At 41.0% G+C, this 24,341-nt stretch overlaps 3 protein-coding genes across 5 annotated transcripts in view; all 3 read left to right on the forward strand.

Moving 5' to 3' along the window:
- LOC131683688 (ras-like GTP-binding protein RhoL) overlaps positions 1 to 24,341 on the forward strand; it is a 233,275-nt gene that overhangs the window by 181,701 nt on the left and 27,233 nt on the right. The gene's annotated exons all lie outside the window — the stretch shown is intronic.
- Positions 1 to 24,341, forward strand: part of LOC131683684 (protein CREBRF homolog) — a 77,607-nt gene that overhangs the window by 38,034 nt on the left and 15,232 nt on the right. For all 3 annotated transcript variants that reach the window (XM_058965889.1, XM_058965891.1, XM_058965890.1), the window contains exon 2: positions 18,095 to 19,744. In XM_058965889.1, coding sequence (XP_058821872.1) covers positions 18,151 to 19,744 — 1,594 coding nt within the window. In that variant the 5' untranslated portion in view covers positions 18,095 to 18,150. The remainder of the gene's footprint in view (positions 1 to 18,094; positions 19,745 to 24,341) is intronic.
- On the forward strand, positions 16,610 to 17,107 carry LOC131680546 (uncharacterized). Its single transcript, XM_058961262.1, has 2 exons — positions 16,610 to 16,650; positions 16,699 to 17,107. Exons 1-2 carry the CDS (start codon positions 16,610 to 16,612, stop codon positions 17,105 to 17,107), a joined length of 450 nt encoding a protein of 149 aa, XP_058817245.1.

Below are 24,341 nucleotides of genomic sequence, written 5' to 3' on the forward strand. Positions count from 1 at the left end.
AAAATTAAAAAATCAAAACAAAGAGCTCTCATATTTATCAGGAAAACTATGTGGATAAATACGGTGCAAAATCTCAAAACGATTTGTCCAGTAAACATATAACGCAAAGCAAGATTCGTGTCATTTTGCGCTTCTAGTACTACTAATCCATAATAGGTCTTAAACGTAACCAGGAGAAAATAACTGGCCAATAACCCGAGCATACTATTTTCTGGTATCACACCAAATTGATATTAACATCTCATTGAGGTATTAAGCAGGTATTGAAGAAACATTATTCAATACCTTCTTAATACCTCAATGAGGTACAGTCGTGATTCGCTGGTTGGGCCACAGCCTTGTCCAACTAATGAATTTGATACGCTAGTTGGACCGACTGACAAATGTCAAAAACTCACCAAAGGAGATGTTGGTAGTGTAAATGCATCTGTTCATATTGTTGTATCTGTTCTAAATATTGTCAGATTGATTGTCAAAGTAAATTTGACACGAGATTTTGACGTTCAGATGCTTTTTAGTTGGACAATGGTCCAACTAGCGGAGGTCCAACAAAAAAGCGGTCCAGTTAAAAAGTGTCCAACCAGCGAATCACGACTGTATAATACTTTTTTTTAGTATTATTTATGTATTCCAGTCATTTCTACAAATACAAAATCAATACCTTTTTGAATACCTCCATATAGTGAATTTTGTTATAGGAAGCTTGAAAAGATTTTATTATTCAGGAATTATAATAACTCGTTTCATTATCAACTAGTTATTCGTAGTACATGTCTCAGTTAATTCAGTCTTATTCAAGGCTCCTTATTGTGGGGTTCTAGTATTGGGTACAGTATCCCTGAATTTGATATTCTGAAGTTATTTTGTTCTGCTCGGGAAGAGAGTCGTGTTATACAGGTATGCACCGATAGTACATATCGCAATGGTTTTACCTCTCTCATATAAAGAAAGGCTATGCTATTAAATCGTCTTTCCAATTGAGACCCGGAGAACCGAGTTTCATACCATTCGATTCAGTTCGTCGAGATCGGAAAATGTCTGTGTATCAAATCATGCCATACAATTTTCTCAGAGGCAGTTGCACAAACTTACAGTGAAACAATCTCATTTTCGTACACCGCTATGTGGAATGCTTATATGCATTAGGGTGGCACGAGGATGTATGAAAAAAATTGAATACCGCAGAACCAAGTTAGAAAAAATCGTAATTCTTCAACGAACTCCTATGCTAAATCTGAATCAAATCTGTTGCAGCATATTTTAGCACAAATGATTCTAAGTTTGTATGCAGTTTACTATGAGAAAATAATACATTTTCATTAAATTCATAAATATATCGCCTGGTGGCCCTGAAAAATATATTGTATGCTACATTCTATAGATTCAGTCAAGTAGAACAACTTCTTCTAAAGATAGATCATAGCTATGACAACTGGTTCATGAGTTATTGCAAAATTAAACTTTCGTTGCCCTGAAAGTTATGAAAATAGTGCTGTCTCTGGCTACCCGGCGAGCTGAACCTTCAATCAAGTGAACCTTGACGTATTTGTTGTGGTCGCCAGTTATACCGTTGGTGTGAAGCGGAAATACAGTCCAGATGGGATCATCCGAAACATGTGATCTAAAGGACTTGGGATCGAATTGTAACAGAATTATTTTTATGATTTTTTTTATGTGCAATAATATACATTGAGCATATTACAATTGAAACGAGACTGAAACGGGAAAGATTCCCGTTATTTTGAAGCTCAACTGATGTTCACCACATCCCTGTGGAGCTGGAACTGCTATAGAGTGCCCCGTAAACTGAAGGTAGGTTAATTGAGTAAGCCGGGCAATATCTGTTACTATACGCTAGCAAGAGTGTCTCCGGCCATGAAGCACGATTTGATTTTAACCATAACTTTTGAACGAATCATCCAGGGATTGAGATTGGAGTAGCATCGTGAAAATAACGCTAGAACATAACTTTACTAAAATAAAATAACACGTCAGAAATAACGGTTATGATCTCCCTTATTACTTTATTTGAAATTAACAATTCTGCATAATAACGTTCCCGCTTCACATAGAACAAAAAAATTAAAAAAAAAATTAAGAACCGAACTCATGTCCTCCAGATTGTCTATTTATGACGCTCGCATCTGAACTATAAAACCGCCTATGTTGATAGCTACCTAATTCAGTTTATGTCTAGCATATCACGGTTAACTCGATTGAGGTATCAGCCAGAGTATCCAGATGAATTCAATTTTCACCAACGATGTAGACACTTAAGTATTGTATAAAGAATAACTTTTGAACCAGAGGTCGCAGCCTATTACACTCTTCGGGGAAGTTGTACACGGTACTCGTATCTACCAAAATTAGCATAGCAAATATTTTTAGAATACATATGAGCGTGTCTACGATATATTAAATAATGTAGATCGTTTATCCATGTTAAATCACATACAAACTTTAAACCATTTGTGCTAAAATATAGTGCAACCTATCAAATCAACATTTTGCATGGTTGAATGAGATCATATAGCGAGTAGTTTTAGATCGGTTCCACTGAATTCTAAAATTTGTGCCACCCTAATATGCATTTTACCAGTAAAAATAAGTTTACGAGACATTTTATTTATGTAGAAATAGTTTACTAGACAGCATAGGGAAGATACAATAATTATCCTTGCACTACAAAAGCTCAGTTTTTTCAAAAATAATCATAATTCTAAAGATAGTCAAATATATACGCAATCTCATATTCGTACAGTACACATATTTTTCAAAAATCAATTGAAATTTCTATAATAAATATTCAATGTGGTAGCTTTTGTTTGTAATTACAGTTTTCAATTGTATTGGAATGCTGACCACTAGTTTTTGTGTGTATTCAACTTAAATTTTATCCCATTCTTCTAAATAGTAGTTTCTAAGAATATTCGCATTATAATCCGGATAGTATCGCACTTTTTATCCAAATACTCCCATTTATTTTTCTAATAAAGATAATAAACGGGGTCCTCAGTGGAGAATCCATAACATATAAACAATTATAAATTTACTCTAAACGTTTTTTGCACGCTATATGCTTTAGGTTTTTCTCGATTTCCAATATCCACTATTTCTTAGTAAAAGTGCCATTTTACGGAAGCTTTGCTTTAAAATTTATTTTAAGATATTCATATTAAAATACACATTCATTTCCATCATTCCATCAATGAAGACCAAATTTCTAGCGCTTCTAGTGGACATATAATACCCCATACAATACTCCACTGTCCCTGCGCTTAGCTGCTGTTATAAGACTATTACGTCCAGGTCTGAGTTCGATTTTCTCCACTCAAAACAACAGCCATTTGAGTCAAAGATGTTAAATTTGGACTCGTAGACAACGTTTACAATCTTTCCAATATTCCGATGAAATGTTTCAATGTTGTTTAGTAAATAAAAAATCAATTCTTTGTTCTTCTCATTGACGAACAGCTTTTTGCTCAGAACACAGGCATTGTAATTGTCCGTTCTCCGTACATTTCGAATTGTACCAGAGCAGACTTATACTTAAATGCTATGATTCAATTTATTTACCATGTATATAACATTAATTACTCGATTTTCCCAAATTTTTCTAATTAAAAATCGTTTATCCCTCATCGTAATTTTTTTACAGTTAAAGTTTTGCGCAATATCTGCTCTGCGTTACCCCACATCAAAATTTTTAACAGCATTTTAAATAGTTGGATGCAACCTTTGATCAATTTCAAAGATTTTATTAAATGATTTAGCTTCATTTTGGTGAGTAATAATTAGTTTCCGTCCCATAATGGCAGTTAGTTTACTTTTTTTTAACCACTACGTTAATTTGAGGGAATTTCTTAAACTAGTGTTGAGGAAACGTTAGCCAGCAACTTGCCCTTTTTGACTGGGAATCTGCTATAATTGCTAAGCAAAAATCTTATGCAATTGCAATGGAACTCTGCACCGTCACATCAAACAACTCTCATTTAACTCTCTACCTTTTTGAAAAATTTAGATCGATACTGTCTTGGAGGAATTCTATTAACGTAGCATGCTATTCTGCTCGTACTGTATGTCCACTAATGAATCCTCCTAAAAGTGAAATCTTTTACTGGCCATCAAATTGTAAAAAAAGACACCCGATGGAATATTTCCAAATTAGTTACAGATGAAAAATGAGCATGAGCTTTCGTTTCGTGAGTGTTTCAGTGATATTGTTTTTTTGTGATAATTTCCTACCGGAGACCGTGTCTAGCAAAATGCTTTTTATCATTTTACCTAATTAAGCAAACGAAACTTGTTTCTCTAGGGCCTATAACTCTAAAAATTGAGAAAATTTTATTAAAATGCTATAGCGCGGAAATGTGGTTTTCGGAGTCAAAACAATTTTGATCAGGTTTGAAAATTTGTTTGGAAAAATAGGACATAATGATATGTGGCAGAATGTACCATAAATAAGCAACTCCTTCCCAGATAATGCTGTTTTCTTTCGGGATGTTATGCACTGGACTTGTCGTCTATCCCTACTACCTAACAAAACGCTTGTCTTCAGCATTTCCCGGCCTAAATTATGTCTATCACTGAGTGAATATCTAATAATCCAATTGCATCCGACACTTAAAAGTACTGAGAATATGCAAACGACCACGCTATTATATTACCACATTAGAACACGCAAAATTACAAACAGACTAGCATATGCGATTGACAAACGCCTACACTATAAAAATAATGAGTACAATAACATATAAACTTTTTGCGTAATACAAATCCGGTCGCAACCATTTACATACTCATATCTACACATACGATCTCGCAATCATAAAATCGTCCTGGCGATAAGGTCAACGTGTTAGCAGTTACAAATATAAAAACGCGGTCTCCCGAGCAAACACACAAACTCATACAAACGCCCCCTCTCATGCGATCAAGACTCGTACTTGTATGTCAGACCACCCTCCAAAATACAGAACAGATAACGCAAGTCACGCAAAATCTCTACAATGTGGCGTTTTAAGAATTTTGATTACTGAGATATAGCGCAACACGATTATTACAAGCGCAAATTTCTCGATTGAACGAGTTGTGATATCCTCTGATGGCAAAAAACAGACAATTCTAGTATCAAGTGTACATTGAAGCTTACAGCAATCCAACAGATGTCTCTGATAACATGTATATTTCCTATATAGATTTACCGTAATCATCAGCTAGGTTCCTGTCCTGAGAGCACAACGTTTCCCACCATAGATTCTCAGCTCTTGGTTGACTTGCGTTTTCAAAATTATTGAACAAATTTCGATTTGAGATTTCCACTATATTTGAAAAGTGTGCCGAAATGTAATAAAGAAGTATATTTTTTTGTCTAGTAGCCTGTTTATTATATATCGTCACTTTCGTGCTATCTTATGACAAGCACAATTTAGCACTTTTCGAGTTAAAGTATTATGAAACTTATAAATGGTTGAAACAATACATATTAAGAGATGTTACTAAACATGTACACAAAAGTCGGAGTAACACGTGTCATAGGTGTGTATTGATGACAAAATTTGTATAACGTGTCATAATTGCGCAAGGAAACTTTTTGACACAAATGAAGCATCAATCATTATCTTTTATTGATATATTCGGTCATATTTGGTCTAAATTGGTCAAGGATTCTAGAAAAAATAGTATTTCTTGGACACAGTGTTGCCAAATATGCAATATTCCAGTTTAAAACTAAATCTGCATTTTCTCACAATGAGTATATTTTTTTTGTTTGCTTTGTCATCTGACGTCTAAGACCGGGTTCGATCCATCTCGACCCTTACGAATGAGTATATTATTATGTTTAAAATAATTATGCCATTGTGTTCCTCAGAGGTTTTTACACATTAAATTTCTAAAACTTCTATATAACTTGAGCCAATCCTAAGATACAACGATTTGAAGCAAAATACTGACAATTTCATTTTTCTCGCTACCCAGTCAAAAAGGGCAAGTTGCTGGCTAACGGGGGGATATTTGCCAACTCCGATGCGCTAATTGCCTTTCAATTAGCCAGCAAATTGCTGGCAATTAGGGGGCTATTTCAAATGCAACATTTGGGCGATTTTCCGCCGTCATTTTTTTGCCGCTCTACCCGTCTTTAAATCGCCCACGGAACGCGCTATGTAATCGCCCTTAATTGCCTAATATGAAAATTACAAATAATACTTATTTTTGGATTCATTATCTACTCACATAAACTTATCAGTATACTAGGTAATCACCACCACTATAGAAAAAATCAACGGTAAAATTGATATTGCACACCAAAACTTACCACAATCTGACTTTAATTAAGACTTTAGGTCAGAGATCCACTATACTTACGCACGATTCCACAATTTTCAACATTTGTTGGCTAAATGAAGTGCACTAGACAAACAAAATACAAGCGAGAACACGCTAATTGTTAAAAAAAAAAAACAATTTTAAACATAAGTCAAACATGAACCGCCATGTTAGAAAAACGCAAAAACAACCAAGTCCATTTCAGCCGCCCGAAAATATGTCTAAGTATTAAAATTGCCATTAAATCCATTCGCAAATTGCATTTGTTCCTAGGGGCAGTTAGCACAGGAAAGCTAAGTCAAACGTCAAACTGTTTAAATCGCCTGACCATGTTCGTCCGAACATTTACCTTAGTAACCAAGCCGAGTTTCAAAATTCTGGAAACGAGCCCGGACTTAAGTTCATATATGAATGTTAAGCGATATTCTCGCCAGTATGTTTCTCCTATCAGCTGAGCCATCAGAGGCATTTTTGAGAGATTTTAAGTGATTTGAACGTAAAATGAATTTTTGGCAGTTATTTAAGGGCAGAATTCAAGTGTTTTTTTCATCATTTGATCACAGGAACTACATCCGGTTATTTTCGTTTTTCAAAGAAATGGTTGATTTTATACATTGCATTACATTACTGCATAGTTGGTTTAGTTAGTGTTTAGATCACTGTTTGTCTTTTTTATTGAATTCAAACTTCTAATGCGATAACAACAACGACGCCCGTGAATGCGATCACACTATACTCATTCGAAAGCTTTTAATTTTCTCTTTAAAATGAGTATATTCTGGTTTTGCGATAAGCAGTCAAAATTTAAAAAAAACTATGAATGGAGACGCATGGTTATTACTGATATTGAATTTGAAAAATCACTTCATTGCTAGAATAATGAAACGAATACATGCACAACTTTCAAACAGTATTGAGAGTTTTACTAGGGTTTTACTAGTGATCAAGAGTAAGGAGCCGAGTTGGAAGTATGTTTTTTATGTGGTAGAGGTATTAAGAATGTTTGCAAATCAGTAAATATTTTCAACCATCTGAAATAGGTTATAAAATGTTTTTGGAACTATTTCTTGCTAACTTGCGCAATAGCTAGAGTGAACACACTTGAGTTCTAGTCATTTGGTGAGACTTTTTTGATCCGAATTTGCATAGCACTGATATAGCTTAAGGGTATGCGGTATTATCCAAATAAAATAAACCATTTTTAAATGAACCATATACCCGAGAAAAGGGTTTTGGATTTATTTTCATTTAAGATATGAAATAAGCAATCTAAGTAACTTAAAACACACATACGAAAAAAATCTTTAACCATCTTGTTGATTAGTGAATGTATCCAAACATTCCACTAAGACGCTCAAAATCTTTGTTTTGAAAATGATAGAAAATGTAGCTTTCATATCAAGTAACCCACTAATGAATTAAATGTTCCAAAATTAGTCGAACACATCTTATTTGATCCGTAAAAAACAAAATAGTCATTTCTGAAGCCCCGTAATGAGATGTCAATTAATTCGTTTCAATATGGAAAATAAATTCAAAAATTACTATTGAAAAAAATCATTATAAAAGACAAAATACCTACTTTTGAGCCTCTCTAATAAGTAGTAAAATTAAATAATATTTTTATAATTAAAATAGAAATTCAGCGCACAAAAACTCCTTTAAAAAATTTTTTGAACCTTCCCAACAAAATATTTTTTTTGAGCCACCCTAACGTATAATGAAATTTTTTTACATATGTTAATATCAAAAACGATTTAGCACACGAAAATTAATATACAAAAATTTTAAGAACGATTTGGAAAAAAAATATTTTGAGGCACCCTAATGAATAGTAAACGCTCATTTTCGAAATGTTTTCATATCAAAAACGAATTCAGCGTACCAAAATTACATAAAATCGTTCAATTTGAACCGATACGGCAAAGTTTGGACTTCAGTCCACCTTTTATTCTAAGTCGCGCCACTGTGGAATGGGTTGTACTAAGAGGAACTAGGTGTATAAATAGCTATGCATTATGCTTGATTTTGCTGATTTATTCTTGGTAGTAGGTATGCTTTCAGAAATAACCACAGCAACTAGTTATCTTTCTCCCTTCTCCATTTGTAAATACCAAAAGTCAAAGCATGCGTCATGTTTCTTTAGTTAAGTTCAAGCAATCGCCGTTCCCATTCTTTCGTTAAGAAAATGGAATTCTCTGTTTCAAAAATGATTGAATATTTGTGTTTACCATTGGCTATATACTAGAAAGATTAACTTGTGGTGGGTCCTGTTCGATTGTGTAAAGTGTGCATCACTTTTAAATGGTTTTCAGTCTTGTAACGTTTAATCTGATTAGATGTATTATGGAGAGGGATTATGTAAAAAATTGAATTAGCTAATACCTACATCAATTCAACAATTCATGAATCACAATACAACTCAGACAAATCCAGAAAAAAACAATATCGGTCCTTTATCAGACCTCAAGAAAGGCAGAAATCGCTTTTTGAGGCGTTCGTTCAGAGACATTCACATACACTCTAGTAGAGTGTCAATTTTTCCGTCATTTTTTCACCGTTTTCCCACCACGAAAGTAAGTTCATTTCAAGGTGTAAAATCGTTGATTATTTGTGTTTTATCTTCCAACTATAAATTAGAATCAAAATTATTTGAAATTATGTCATCAGAGAATAAAGTGAATAGATATGATTCGATGAAGTAGGAAGCGTTTACCGTAGATGCCAAATATTAAACGTTTAGTGGACGGTATTAGCACAGATAACAGACGTTTAGGCTAGAACAAAATTTCTTCAAAAACCTGTGTAAACTATCAAATTGATAAACGTTGGAAATCCGTGTTTCACTATTGCCATCTGCGCAACTGTTTGCTACACGTGTTTGACAGCTGTACTCTAACTGCATTGTATCGATCACTGCGCCATCTACAAACGTTTGCCAAACGTGTTTCAGACGTCTGATTTATTCTGAATTTCAGTAGCGGGTATTTACACATAATTCAAATCGAGCCTGAACGTCTGTTATCTGTGGTATTAGGTCACCATGTCGTGGGCGAAAAATATCTCGCCCCAACCAATTCCTACGCGTTACCATTTTGCTTACAAATCTTTGCATGAGCTGCAGCGCGACTACGTTTGAAAAGTTCAGTAACCTGTACCAGACACACACGTGATAAAGTAACTCGCTTGTAATTAATTGCGCTGTTTACTCCGGATGTCAGGTGTTCATCTATTGCATGAAATTTTGGATGCACAAAAAATCGTTTATTTAGAGAAAAGCCTGAACATATTTTCACGGTCCTTGGTGAACTTTTGTTCCATAACTACATGATACATCCTTCTTCCGAACAAATTTCTCGATTATTTTCGTTTAAATTGTTTAGTCTAGTCTTTGACAGACACGAGGACACAACAGAATTGGATCCTCATTAACCTACTGATTAAAACAAGTATTTCACGCGTGTTTTTTGAAAAGGGCCAATAAGCATACTGTCAAAATTCCCTTTGAGAGGAAATACTGGCCAAACCATCAATCGCTCAGTATTAGTGATAGCAGTAAACGAAAAAGAAAACTTTTCTCTTTTATAAAATGCCAACGTCCACTCTTGGCGAGTTACGGTTTGTCCGGAATTTTCTCTCAAAGTGAAACTTGACAGTATTCTTATTGGCCGTTTACAAAAAACACGCGAGATTTTCGTACTAAACATCCTTAAAAACACCAACACCAAACACGAAATCACCTGCCGAGTTCTGCATTTCTAAAATTCTCATACAAAAATAGCTTGGGTCTATGACACTTCGACATCCTTGACATACACAACCCATTTGCCATCGCGCACGGTATAGCAAAAACACCGAAAGATTATGGGCGCCTCATTTATTGAACTTGTCCGCGTCTTGTGCTGGGTGTTCGGAATATAATAGACGTTTTCTAAATACATACCTACGCCGAAAACGATTCCATAAATAGAACAGCGAGAAAATTATGCTAATGGTGACAGAATGTGAGCTTCGTTGTTGTGCTTTCCTTTTTTCTTCAATCGCCCATAAACGCCTACGGTTTCCACTTGACTCAGGAGGCGGCCAGTGTACCTTTCGCTTCCGTACGTTTCAGGATCAGTGTTAAATTGCACAAAAGCTCAGTTCGCAAATTTCGTCGCCTGCTTACTGTTTTTCAACGGTTACTGCTGATTTTGTGCTAGAAGCTAGTACAAAGAAAAATCGCAACGCTCGTGCAAAAACGTAAACAATCTACGAGTGAAAAATGCAACAATATGACACAAACTATCGTATACGGAGGCGCGTGTTTTGCCGTTGATGGAGCACAGCGAGGCATGGTCGTCACGATTGTTTTTGAACGGCGTTGTAGGGCTTTTGCTTTCTTATATCCACCTCTCTCTTTCTCACGCTGCGCCAGCTGTCCGGTCATGCGGTAGAGGTGAAGTTCAAGGCTTTTGCTGGATGTGCTGTTCAACAACGTTGTTTACCTCAACGCAACGAGCCTGTGGGCGGAAGGAGGTGGTAAGTGGCATCGGCCGGTTCGGCTAGCCAAAACTAACACTGCTAGGCTATAGTTGGCAGAACTATTTCTATGTGTCTAGCTATACGCTACGCTAGTATTTTATAACATCTCACCCGTGCCGTGTAGTGTGCGAGACCGTTTGTTTTAGCGGAAGTAGTTTGTGGAGATTGGTAATGATAAATACATGCCGCGCTGTGCCCATAAATCAGTTCAGGGGTGCCTTTCGCCGAATTCCTTGAACTTTTTTGTTCAAACTGTTCACAATATTCTGTTTAAATTCAATCTGCCTTGGTGTTAATGAAACATACCCCATTTAATTATTAAGTAAAGGTTTACTTATGGACTGTCCCATTCAAATTCTATACCCTTTGACTGTTTGAAAATGCGACGAAAATAATTTGTCAGCTCTTCCTGAAAATATCAAAAACGTCCCAGATCTAGTTCGAATGTTATGAACCAATTGAACATTAAAATAGCGTATAAAATTGGTGATTCAGATTGACGTTTTGTCTTAAGAACCCACTATGAGGGATGCTAATTTTCGATAGGTTTGCTTTATTTTTTTAAATTCGTTTATTTGATACGGTTCATGGCGGTAGCTTAACGGAGCCTGGATCTTTGATATGTTTAATGTTAAATGTTTAAATTAAAATGAATGTTATTTATTATCAGTTGGATCTCGTGCGCGCAACTGTCTATTGTCGTTTTAACGGTTAAAAGATCAAAATCGAAAGCAGAAAAATTGCACTATGACATCAAACAGAAAACTATTTATGCTATCAGTGAAAGCAAATTGAAAACTTATTGAGATGGTGAAATATTTCATTGATAACAAAATAAGGAATCAATTTGATGTTTATCAAAGATATAGAAACAAACATATTTTTCTAAAAATGTAAACACATCAAAATGAGATCAAAATATGATGTCATATCTGAAAAAGTTTAAACTGATATCAAAATAAGATTTCAATTTGATGCTTGATATCAAAATATGTTGTCTATTTGCTGTAATTTTGATGTTGGACTTTGCTCGGGTACCCGCTATCAGATGTTCCTCTCTGCATCTTGCATTTGCGGGTGACCACCCGTCGTAAGCCCGTCGTCATCTTTATTGACTTCCTCGCCGATATTACTTTCAGTTGGTTTTAAGGTGCTGGATGCTTCTTTTACAGTAGTCATTATGGCCTGAAGAGCTACCGGAAATTTGGCCACCATTTGTGGTTCAGGTATTGGTATTGAAAAATGGTTTGCTTCCGTTGATGAGTTTGCAATCGGTTGAGTGCTGGTAGGAGTTTATCCCTCATGGGTGCTTAGCGTAGTTTGTTCAATAGTAGCTTCGTCAGTTTTAAGTTCTATGGTCAAGTAGGAGGGAATAGATTTTACGACCCGCATCCTCACAACAATAACGCCGTCACGAATACCAGCGAAGAAGTTTCTCCAAGTATCACACTTGAGAAACTTCACGGAAACTTAATTCCAACGTTGTCACTTTCATCCACGTATTTTAAGTTGTTTTCAAAACGAATCGTTCGGCTTGTGCTAAATGTTAAAATGTTTAATGATATTGATACTGCATTGCGAAGATGGCGCTACTGAAGGTACGCATCGTCCCTAATCCTAAGTTGCGTGCTCACCTTGAGAAGGAATGCACTTCACGAAAACTCGGTCGTATTGAACAAATTTAAAGTCAACTATCGCGGCATTGGGTCGAAGCAGACCTTTTTCAACGACTTTACTCATGATGATAGGAAGCTGAGGATCCATTTGAGACAGGTATACCATACCTCGCGAGGCATCATAAGATGCCTTCCGAAGCTACCGGGCTCGTAGTTACAGAACCGATAAATGTGAACTAGATTTGTGATATTTTTTTCAGATGACACTTGGCAGGACAATATCCTGTAAATAGGTGTTTATACGTAAGTCTTTGTGTGTTAGATCTGCAGAGCGGATTGGCTGTCAAAATCTATGCACTAATGTCTCTAGTCGGCTTTTCAGATCAACTCCTGAAAAACCAGAGATGAGATGGTTCATATGTGACGGATGAAAAAATGTTCTCAATTGTCTCTTCGACACACACTTTCCAGGTTGTATCGCACGCATATTGATTACCACTGAATCGGTCAAGTGGGCAGTTGATAGCTTTGCTCCACACAAATCGCCTGGAAAAAAATGCTATCTCCTCCGTGCTTTTGACAGTGTCTTTCCAGTCTATTCTTGAGGCAACGCGCGGTCATGGGGTATCTGCATGTATCTCGGGTTGGATAAACGCAATGCTTAGTAACTGCATTCTTTGCCGGTCACTGAGAGAGGCAGAGATAAGGAATTTAAGTATTTGCGGCTGTTCTCTGAGTGGTGTACCTGGTTGCCGACGGCTTGCTGAGGAAATTCAATGAGCTTGGATTGTCAACCTACGGTTTTGCTGATGATTGCCAAATACTAATTACTGAACTTTGCACCGGAACAATCGTTTACTAAATGCAACAAACATCAAGAGCTGTCGAATGTTGCGCCTATTCAAGATATTGCGCTAGGCGTTCATGTGCGAATACACCCCTGTAGAGAAAACATAAATATGTTGTACCCTTTTGACATTTGTTAGTTGCGCAGAGTTCATCGAATCAAAGACACGTCGTTCAAAGAGCGCGGTCGTGTATTTTTTTTTATTTCGTTCGGATTACTTCTAGTTCGTGATTGTGGAAATCGGATTCGCGCGAGAAAAGTTACGGAACGGTTAGTTTTATCGGTCGTTTGTTTGCGGCGTCGAGCTCGGGCTGGTGAATTCCTGCAAGCGACAAAATGGCGGATTCGCAGAGGTTTTCGTTGCAGAAGTTAAACAACCACAACTACCAGTCGTGGGAGTTTAAAATGGAAATGTTGCTGTTCTGGGAGGATATATGGAACGTTATCTCTCAACCCCAAGTGAACCCAGTAACAGATGCGTGGACGAAGGCAGATGCAAAAGTTCGGGCGACAATCGGGCTCTGTATTGAAGACGACCAGGCAAGTTTGGTGCGCAATTGTGCAAATTCCAAGGACGCATGGGATACGTTGAAGACCTACCACGACAAGGGGTCGGAGGTCTACCTCCTGGAAGAAGCTGACGCATCTGGACCTTGAGGAGGGCTACAATATGGAGCAAGATTTTTTTCTGATCGCCGATGTTCGTGATAAGATTCCGGAAAAGCTGCAAGTCGCAAAGTAGTTGTATTGGCTGCAAACTCCTTTGACCATCTTGCGGCGGCGTTGGAGCAACGGCCACGGGACGAATTAACAATACAGCTGGTGAAGTCCAAGTTGCTGGTGGAAGTAGAAGAACGCCGGGAGCGCAGCGGAGGTGCTACTTCGAGCAGTGGACACGCGTTGCGAATGGATCATCGCCGCCGACGTGGAAGTTCTGGTAGCAGGTTTACTGGTGTCGGAAGTAAACAAGCGAAGACGCGATCATGTTTCCAGTGTAAGCAACCGGGACACCTGAAGAAAGATTGCTCGAATGGTGCAGTTGGCGATCAGCGACGAAGCAGATGAAGAAGTCAGATGAACCGAAAGCCAAGCAGACGCAAACAGTTTCCGAGGGACAGCTAGCGTCGATGGTGGGGCAAGCTGAACCGTCGAGCTGGTTTATCGACAGTGGTGCTTCACGGTACATCACGGGGAAGTTATTCACTGTGTTGGAGCCAACCGGTGGTACAAGCGTGATGTTGGCCGATGGCGAGCGAGCCGAAGTAGCTGGAACGGGCTGTGGAATCATTGTTGGCGTGACCGCTACCGGAGAACCGATAGGTATCAAGTTGAGCGAGGTTTGTATGTGTCGAAACTTACCAGTGGACTTGTGTCGGTGAGTATCCTTGCGAAGGAGCTTTGATATGGTGTTCACTGAGAATCGGTGCGAATTTCGAAGCCACGCCGAAAAAGTGTGCAGTAGGCGAGCCGCACGGAAGCTTGTACCGTTGGTGTGTTCCGGAGCAGGCGATGATTAGTGTCTAGTCGTCGCATACGGTGCATTATTGCTTGCATACGAGGCACAGACGCCGGGGACACCGGGATCCTGAAGCGGTCCTGTCAATTTACATAAACAAGAAAGCTGATGGGATGAAGCTCATGGACAGCGGAGTGCGTACTGTGTGCCAATGTTGCCTAGAGGCAAAGATGACACGGATCCATTTTCGAAAAGTGCGGATGGAGGTTTAAAGGAAAAGCTGGACATCGTACACGCTGATCTCAGTGGTCCGATGAAGAGCACGTCGATTGGAAACCAGCGGAAGGTATTGTGAGCCAGTTCAGTGCGTCCTACTCACCGCAGCAAAACGGTGTGGTAGAAAGGCGAAACCGATACCTGGAAGAAATGGCGTTTTGTATGCTGTTGGAGGCGAAACTGGATCAAAAGTACTGGGGAGTGGCGATTCTGATGCCAACCTAACCTACTTCAGATCTATCGGAATGAGTCCTTATGAGAAGTGGTATGGAAGACTAACGTCGTATAACCACTTCCGGATTTTCGACTGCAAAGCCTGGGTACACGTTCCAGTCGAGATACGCAAGAAATTGGAGCTCCAACGAGCATAAGGTCTATAGGCTGCTGGATACGATTTCGAGACTAATCACCATCAGCCGAAATTGGAGCTCCAACGAGCATAAGGCCTATAGGCTGCTGGATACGATTTCGGGACCAATCACCACCAGCCGGGATGTAAAGTCCCTCGAGGATTGGCGTATGGACAGTGAACGCAATACCGAGCGGAAGCTAGAAGCTACTGAATCGACGGTTGAGTTGGAGTCACTACCGGTTCCGGTAATCACTCGTGAGCTGGCACTCGTGCCTGCATTCAAAGAAGATCCTGAGGATGAAGAAGACTTGCTTGGATATGAATCGGCTGAAGAAGTGTATCACGGTGAATATGCTCTTGTTCCGGAGAATGAAAACCACCGGGAGAATCCTCGTTGTTCTACCAGGGGAGTGTTGCCGGCGCGAATTGGAGATTATTTTGTTGGTAAGGACCAGGATGAGCCGACTACATACGATCAAGCAATCAGCTGCCCTGACAAGGAGGAATGGTTTGCGGCAATTGATTCTGAGTACGAGTCGTTGGTGTCGAACGAAACATGGAAGCTTGTGGACCCGCCGTAGCAAGTGGGTGGATAAGTGGATGTGGACGGCAAGGTCGAGAGAATGAAGGCCAGACTCGTGGCTCAACGATGCAACCAGCGTTTTGGATCTGTTTTCGAGGAAATATTTGCTCTAGTGGTGGCTTCCTCTACCTTCCGTGCCTTCCGTGTGTTGTTGTCTATTGCGGGCCATCGGCAGATGTAAGTGAAGCACATGGTCATTAAATCTGGTTACCTCTACGGAAAGTTGGACGACGTGGTGTATATGCGCCAGAGTGCAGACTAAATCGAATCATTTATGACTTGAAACAATGTGCAATAGTTTGGCATAAGACGCTAACAGATATACTGAAGCAGCTTGGGTTCGAGTAGTGTAGTTCCGGAAAATAGATTGGGAAGAATAGGTGGATGTATCTGTTCCTATATGTGGTAGATTTGCTGTTGGTCAGGAGGAGGTAATCTACGAAGTCGAGCAAGCATTGCAGGAGCGACTGAAAATTACAAGGCTAGATGACATCCAAAGTTTTTAGGCATTTATGTGCGGATAAACTCGGACGGATTCTTCATGATTTCCCAATGTGCTTTCATGAAAAGAATGGTGGGACGTTTGGAAAACAACAAACGCAAGTAGCCTAAAGGATCGAAGTACCCAATGGATCCGGGTTACTACAAGGTGACCGAGGCTAGTGAGAAGTGAGGAATACCACAAGTCGGTCGTCTTCTGTACTTGTCCGTCGACAGCCGTCCAGACGTCGCAGCGGTTGTCGGAATCTTGAGGCGGAAAGGTATTTGCCCGTCGGTGACCGACTGGACCGAGGCGAAGCGCATAGTGCGTTACTTGATACACACGGTTGACTACGGATCGACACTTGGAAGGAGTGGACGTGAGCTACTTCTATTAGGATGTTGTGATGCCGATTTGGCGGGCGATAGTAGTGATCGCAAACCTTGTACTGGCTACATGTTCAGTCTAGGAGGAGCGACTATGACTTGGGTAAGCCGAAAGCAGAACTGCGTGGCCATGTCCATCATGGAGGCCGAATACGTGGCCCTCTCAGAGGTTACGCAGGAAGTTGGTTGGCTACGACATTTACCAGCTGAACTGAACGAGAAGCAACAACGCGAATACACTCCTTCCGATAAAAAATAAATATGTTGTTCCATTTTGACGTTTATTAGTTGCGCTGAGTTCATCGAAATAAAGACACGTTGTTCAAAGTGCGTGGTCGTGTAATTCTTTATTTCGTGCGGATTATCCGTGTTTTCGTAGATCTGGTTCCGTCGATTGTCCGCCCACGTCGAACAGCGGTGTCGACAAGATAAATTATCAGTTAATCCAAACAAAACTTCAATGGTTCTGTTCACGAAAAAGCGAATATCAACCGTGGGTTCGTTCCTTGCAGTTCTTTGACTCTGAGCTACTGTGTGCAGGTCAAGTTAAATACGTTGGAGTTTTGTTGGATTCCAAACTAAATTTGTGTACTAACATTGAGTTCAGAGTCAAGAAAGCGTGCATGGGCTTCGGGCAGAGCAGACAAACTTTTGAAAAACCCTGGGATCTGAAACTTAAATACCTTTATTGTTTTTAACGGGAAAAAGGTCCATTACTGCCATACGGATGTCTGGTTTGGTGACAAAGGAGAAAGGTAATGACAGTCCACGCCAAGCTAAACCATCTGCAAAGAATTGCGCTTATGGCGCTAACTGGTGCTGGTGCTACCACAACTCCGACTGCTGCCCTTGAGGATCTTCTATATATCAAACCATTACACTGTTACACTGACGGTTCCCTGATGGAGGGACATGCTGGTGCCGGTCTCTATTGTTGTGAAATGAGATTGGAATAATCTCACTCGCTATGTAGATATAGTACTATATTCCAAGCAGAAATCTTCCTGATTGTGTGCAGGGTACAATCGGTCCTTCAACAGAGCTTGTCCGGCAAAGTTATGAAGTTTTGAGTTGATAAATGATTATGAAATTAATGAAACCCATACTGTTAATTTTGTTGTTGATTATAAATGCCTCTGAAAAATTCAAATACCTATTTCAGCATTTATGAGTTCCGAACAAATATGATTTTAATGAATGCCCAAAACTCACCATTCTCATACCCGTTTTCTTTTCCACCTTACAGAGTCACAGTCTTCGAACCTTCCCGGATTGCTGGCATTGGTAAACACAAACCCGGATATGAGCGGTGTTGGCGGTGGACAAGGCACCACCAGCGGCTGCAACATCCGCTTGTCCAGCATTCCGGAGTTCTACGACCAGTCCAGTGCGAGCAGCATCAACACCATTAAACTCGAATCGGCTTCACCCAGTCCGTCCCCTAGCACTACCTCAATGATGGACGCGTTGAGTAGTAATCCTATCCTGACCACAGCATCGGTACCGATTCCATCACGCCACGCTAACCAGAGGTCCATGGTGACCGATCTGTCCGAGTATGTCTTCGATATTGAACAATCTCAGTCTCCACAGCTGCTGCAGGATATCAGCTTCGTGACAACGAGTAGCAACTCCGGCTTGCATACTTCTACTCCGGTGGATACCATTTTTACATTGCAGAATATTTCCGAAAGTGGTTTCATGAGCGATGGTATTCAAATTGGTACAATGAACGTAAGTGGCTTTGGACCAACTGAAATGTGGACGACTGATTCATTCGGGCAGATCATTTCGCCGTCTTCAACGGTTTCTTCCGTAACTAACGTCGGTGGCGGCCACACGGGTCAATTTCATATGGATGAAGACGATATATATCAGCTCGAAAAGGATGAGTTGATTAGTGGACCCACATTGGGAGACATTTTCGCTACTGATCTTTTGCACGAGGATTTCATGATGCTGAACCCTTCTCTTAATCATCCATCACCCAATCTCAGTGGTGACAGCGGAAGCGGAAGCGGGATCCATTTATCACCTAGTCTGCCACAACAAATTCTACGTTCCAATACAAATGCAAACACGAATAATAATTTGATTCTGACTCTTGGAAATAACATGCAACTATCGAGTGATTTAATGTTGTCAACTACTTGCGAGATCTATGATGACCATACTCAAATATCCACTTCTCCGTACACATCAAACAATGTGAATTCGCCAGCGGCTTTTTCGCCTGATAGCCACAGTTCCAGTCCGTCGTTGGGTTTCTCTCAAACGCATACCCCTCCACCACAGAGCCATATGCACCAGCAGCTACAAATGAACGCCCTGAACAACAACCGAATGATCAAGGTCGAAAGTTCGGAGCAAATAAAGACCCAAAATGTAACGAACAACAATCTGAGTCGTAGTCCCGGCAACGTTGCGCAAGTACAGTACAACCCGAAGTATTCCACTTTACAGCAATTGCTGATGAGTAACACAGCCGATCGAAGCGGAATGTTATTGGGACAATCCGTGCCTGGGAACACGTCGTCCGTCCTAATGAACGGAACGTCTCTTAGTCCGGGTGGATTCAGTGGACGGCGCATGATGCACCATCGGCACGCACAAGTTGACTCGAACCATTCAGGCATTTCAAGTGCTGGCGGTACAAGCGGAGGCACCATGTCCAGGTTGTCCTCTTCTGCACCCACCCACATCGGTGTTGATTTGATGATGTGGCAACGCAGAGAGCCACGACCGCACCTGCTTTCGACGGGTAGTTTGGCCGAAGCTGGTTCAACTTCTTCGCTCAGTACTGGCAGTATACTGAGCCCGGAGGCGCCAGATTTTTCACACGATGAAGGATATTCTGATGATAGCGATCATTACGAGGACTACTCCAGCCATGACGGTGAGTTGTATTTTAGGGTATTATTCGTCTGGCCTGTCTCTATAGAAAGGTTATTTATGGATTAGATAGTTCCTAAACCTTTCGAATAAATGAACAATTTATTGGAATAGATCAGATTTCGCTGTATTATAAGCTGAACCTTAAAAAACATTACGGTTTAAGTATTTACATAATATTTGAATGAATTGCTATTGATTGTTTGTTGATTTAGTGGTCGTGTCGAAATCTTCTCTCTTTTCGGTCCAAAATTCCACCAGAATTGCTCAGGCCAAATTCTAACCAAACCGCGCAATAGTTGGAATTGAAATTGTAAAAGATTTCGTTGTATCCCAGTTGGTGCAATTTAATTGTTTGCTAGTCAAACCGAACTACCAATGCCAGTGGACCCGTTGAGGTTTGATCCGTCAAGATAAACATCTTACAGCAGTTAACTTCTCAGTAATTATTATAAAAAAATGTAAGGGACCACTTGCGGCGCATGTGGTCCGGTATTCACGAATCTTATCTTTCATGGATGTGTGTGTCGATGAAAACAGTAAATTCAGAAGTATTTAAGCATTTCTTAAATACTTCTGTATCTACTGTTTTCATCGACACATCCATGAAAGATAAGATTCGTGAAATACCGGCACGATTGTGAGAAGGATTGATATTCTGCGTCATGAGCATGAGCATGATGACCGCACAATTCGTAGTTGCTACTCCGTGATTGGCCAGAACAGACGAAATTGCACAGTGAATCAACGAATGGAGCCTGGGAGTAGCTATCCATCCTCAATGTGCACGTTTCGAGAGTTCTATACTTTGAAATGCCAATAACAGCGCCGGCCACGTCCTTACAGTCATCGGGGAAGGAAAGGAATGTTAGTGTAACAAACGCTGTTATGGAAGGATTGATATTCTGCGTCATAAAGTCAAAGTACAGTGACATGAAACGGGTCTGAGCATTGAGCTCGATAAACTTTTTGAAATTTTCAATCACCATCGGGTTCAAGATATTGCATCGAATGAGCGATTCATATGACAGTTCCCAAAATCGATTTTGCAATGGGAGAAGGACCGACAGGACTTCGAGACTCACATCAGTTTGTTTGCAAACTTCCAAAAGATGTTACTTTCGGAGTCATATCAAGGGACACTTTCTTGGCACCCTAGTGTATGTACCCTTTTGTGGGTCAAGGCGAAGCTGCCTTTGTTAGGAGGTAAGAAAGCATAGCGGTTCGTCGATGGTGGTGGCGAAACTTTCTTTAACATTGCTGCAAAAGAATGCTTGGAACGTCCTGCAAGAGAATGTTTTCGATTATCCTCGCGCAGTTTGTACGCGGCACATGCCAAGATCTCATGCAGACTCTCTGTACAGTAGGGACACTTTTCAGCATTCCTACCAAGGTGCTTAGAGTTCTAAAGTGATTCGCCTTTGGCAGTAACTAGGTGAAGAGTGAGGTAAGCGTGCAGCAGACTTCGGGGAAGAAAAATGACAGCGAACAACTTTGTTTACCCACTGAAATCCAAGCAAACATATGGAGAGAACTAGTAGACAATGTTGTTAGCTGTCTCGTTTTTAAAACCAACATGGCTGATCGGCGTTTTAGAGGATCGTATCACCTGAGAATAAAAACTCCTTGATTCCTACTGCACTATTCATCCACATGATTCTAGCCGCATTTTCCACAGCTGTCCTTATTGTTACAATGGGTGGCTGTGTGACCCAATTGTTTACAATTAGTGCAATTCATGACCCGCGGTACGAACAGGCTGACAGGCAAACGGACCTTGTACAAGATGATGTAGTTCGGTAAGGCGGTTCTAACGAAGGTCACCCGATTTGATTGGGAGTATATTTTCTTACTATCTCCCGCAACTAATACTGATTACAAACGCTTGCAATAAAGCATTTTAGCCGACTGGAGTAAGCTGTCCCTAAAACATCTTACCGCGTATTGCAGCTCCTCGCATGTCAAACTGTCATCGTTAACGACGCCTTCAATCTGTACCCTTACAACTGGAAGATACACGTAATAGCCCCGCGTAAAGTGGCAAGCACTCAATATGTGCCTGCTTTGAATTAGTCAACACAACCCTGATCTTGTCTGAGCGGACCTTAGATATTTCGGTCACAGCCTAGAACCGTTCTGTCAGGTCTTTCAAAATCTATAAAAGATTCAGGGATTTCATTTGGGGCCAAAAGAAGATCACAAACGGACCAAGCTTTGGATATTATTTGGGTCGGAGGGAGTCTTGAAAGTCGATTCGAGCTCCTTTTGGTCGTCCGGGGAGGGAGCCATCGATCTTGCTGATTCCATGAGCCATTTAGCACCTGTTTCCGTGAGTCATTTAGCCCCTGGCCTAATCCCGATATACTCAAACAATCTCTGACGGTGAATTCACCCTACTCCAACCAATAGATACCCGACGAAGGAATTTCTACCGACTCCCATTATCCGTTTCCTTGAGCCGTCTAGCTCCCAGCATCATCGAGATCTGCTCGGACATTACCCGGCGGTGATCTACTCTCCTCCGACTGACCCATTTTTGTTACGGTTTGGTCGTATAATCCACGGCGAACTTACGCTACTATGACTCTCCCAGCGGTATGTTTTTCCTGATACCGATGTTCCGTGAACCGCTTTGTCCCGACCTACTCGATCTAGTCCCAGGCGATGGACCTAACCTACTCAAACGGGCCAGCCAGTAGGTGCTGAGGTCTGTCCAGTGATTCCAAGTGGAGAGCAGCATCCGGTTCACTGGCGCCACAACTGAGAGCTATTCAACGCATTTTACTAGTTCTTATCCCAGGCGGTGGATCTAGTCTACTATCGAGCTACCCGGTAGGGTGTCGAGGTCGGTCCGGCGATTCCGGTGAAGCCTGATGTCCGGTTCACTGGTGACCCAACGACTCGAACCCGGTGCTACGTCTCATACTACTCAACTTGTTCCCGACCGTGAACCTAGTCTACACCGACAGAAAGTTCCCCAACGGCGGAATTTCTCCTAAAAACCCGATTTGTGGTTTCACGGCGGCTTTCTAGCCGATGGCGCTACTTTTTTGGTCCTTTCGCCACATCTTCTGTCGCTCGGAGAGTATACTCGTAACAACTCTGTTGATAGCGTCCCAGATATTCTCATCGTGGCACATCTTTTCGACGACAGTATCCAACTGTCGCACCAGACATACCCCTTCGAACTTCTTTGAACTTAGGTCACTGGAAGACAACGTGTTCCGGTGTCGCTTGCACGTTTTCATACTCCGGGCAAAATGATGACGAAGCGTATCCAAACCGATGGAGGTACTTCTGGAAGCACCCTTGTGCTTCTCCATACCTCACTTCTTTATACTTCCTATGCACCCAAGTTCACTTCTCCATACTTCCTATGCACCCAAGCAAACACATTTGGGTCGGTGGGTCCACCTTCTTTTCTCCGTGTTGTCCCACTCTTACTGCCACTTAACCAACGAGTTCGTTCGGGCCAGTCTCCTTGCATTTCGTGCATTTCTCTGCGGTAGCATTCCTCGACCTCAGTCAGAGTGATGCAGATGGGGATCATCCCGGCAATAACGCATACTGCCTCCGACGATATTGTTTTGTAAGCACTCGCGACACGAACAGCCATTAGGCGAAACGCGTTCGTCAACTTCGGCCGGTTTCGCTTTGGGTTCAAGTTAGCAGCCTAGCCCGGTACGTCATATCTCAGTATTGAGGATGAGATACCAGCCAGGAGGCGTCTCATGCTGCATCTTGCTCCTCTGTTGTTAGGAATGATTCTTGTCAATGCGTTAGTTGTTCTCGCAGCCTTCTCACATACATAGTCGATATGGGTGTTGGAATTTAGCCGATCGTTGACCAGCACACCCAGGTGCTTAAGCGAACGCATCGATGGGATTGAGGATCCCCCGACGCTGATCACAACATCCTGGATTTTTTACAGTTGCTGACCAGCGCTACCTCCGTCTTGTAGTGAGCCAGCTGCAACTTGACGTCATACTGGTTTCCACGATGCCCATTGTCTCTGCCGTCAACATCTCCACCTCCTCAAGGGTCTCGCCGGTTACCGTCAGGACAGCGTCATCTGCAAAGTCGACGATCGCAACTTCCCTGGGCAGTCCCAGTATTAACACTCCGCTGTATTTGCATTATATTCCAGAGCGTTGGGTCAAGTATGGAGCCTTGAGGCACTCGCGCCGTGACCCTGATCGGCTTCTTCCCCATTTCCGTTTCGTAAACCAGTATTCGGTTCAAGAAGTAACTTTTCAGAACCTTGCACAGATAGCCCGGAACCCGTATTCTGTGCAGCGCTACGGCGATCACCACCACACTGGCGCTGTTGAACGGGTTCTTCACGTTACCACGGCGCAGTAGCGATTACTCCTTTTATTTTGCTTTGATACTTTCTCCGCGCTCGCGGTGACTGTGTGTGGCGTCCACGGTGGATATCCCTTTCTGGAACCCGTTCTGACTTTCATCGTAGGTCGTCATCCTATTGAGCATGACCAGAAGTTTCCAGAAGTTTACCAAGAGTATCCAGCAGGTATATAGGCCGATACGATGCTGGATCTCTTGGTGGTTTTCCTGGTGTTTTGGCAGCAATACCAGCTTCT

The sequence above is a fragment of the Topomyia yanbarensis genome, chromosome 2 (assembly GCF_030247195.1).
Source record: "Topomyia yanbarensis strain Yona2022 chromosome 2, ASM3024719v1, whole genome shotgun sequence".
Classification (NCBI taxonomy): Eukaryota; Metazoa; Arthropoda; class Insecta; order Diptera; family Culicidae; genus Topomyia; species Topomyia yanbarensis.

What these genes read in the sequence shown, in the direction of transcription:
- LOC131680546 (XM_058961262.1), top strand. Translation starts at nt 16,610, where the DNA reads ATGGATCCGGGTTACTACAAGGTGACCGAGGCTAGTGAGAA. An exon ending in GTGACCGAGGCTAGTGAGAA is followed by an intron (nt 16,651 to 16,698) that starts GTGAGGAATACC and finishes GTCCGTCGACAG; the next exon opens with CCGTCCAGACGTCGCAGCGG.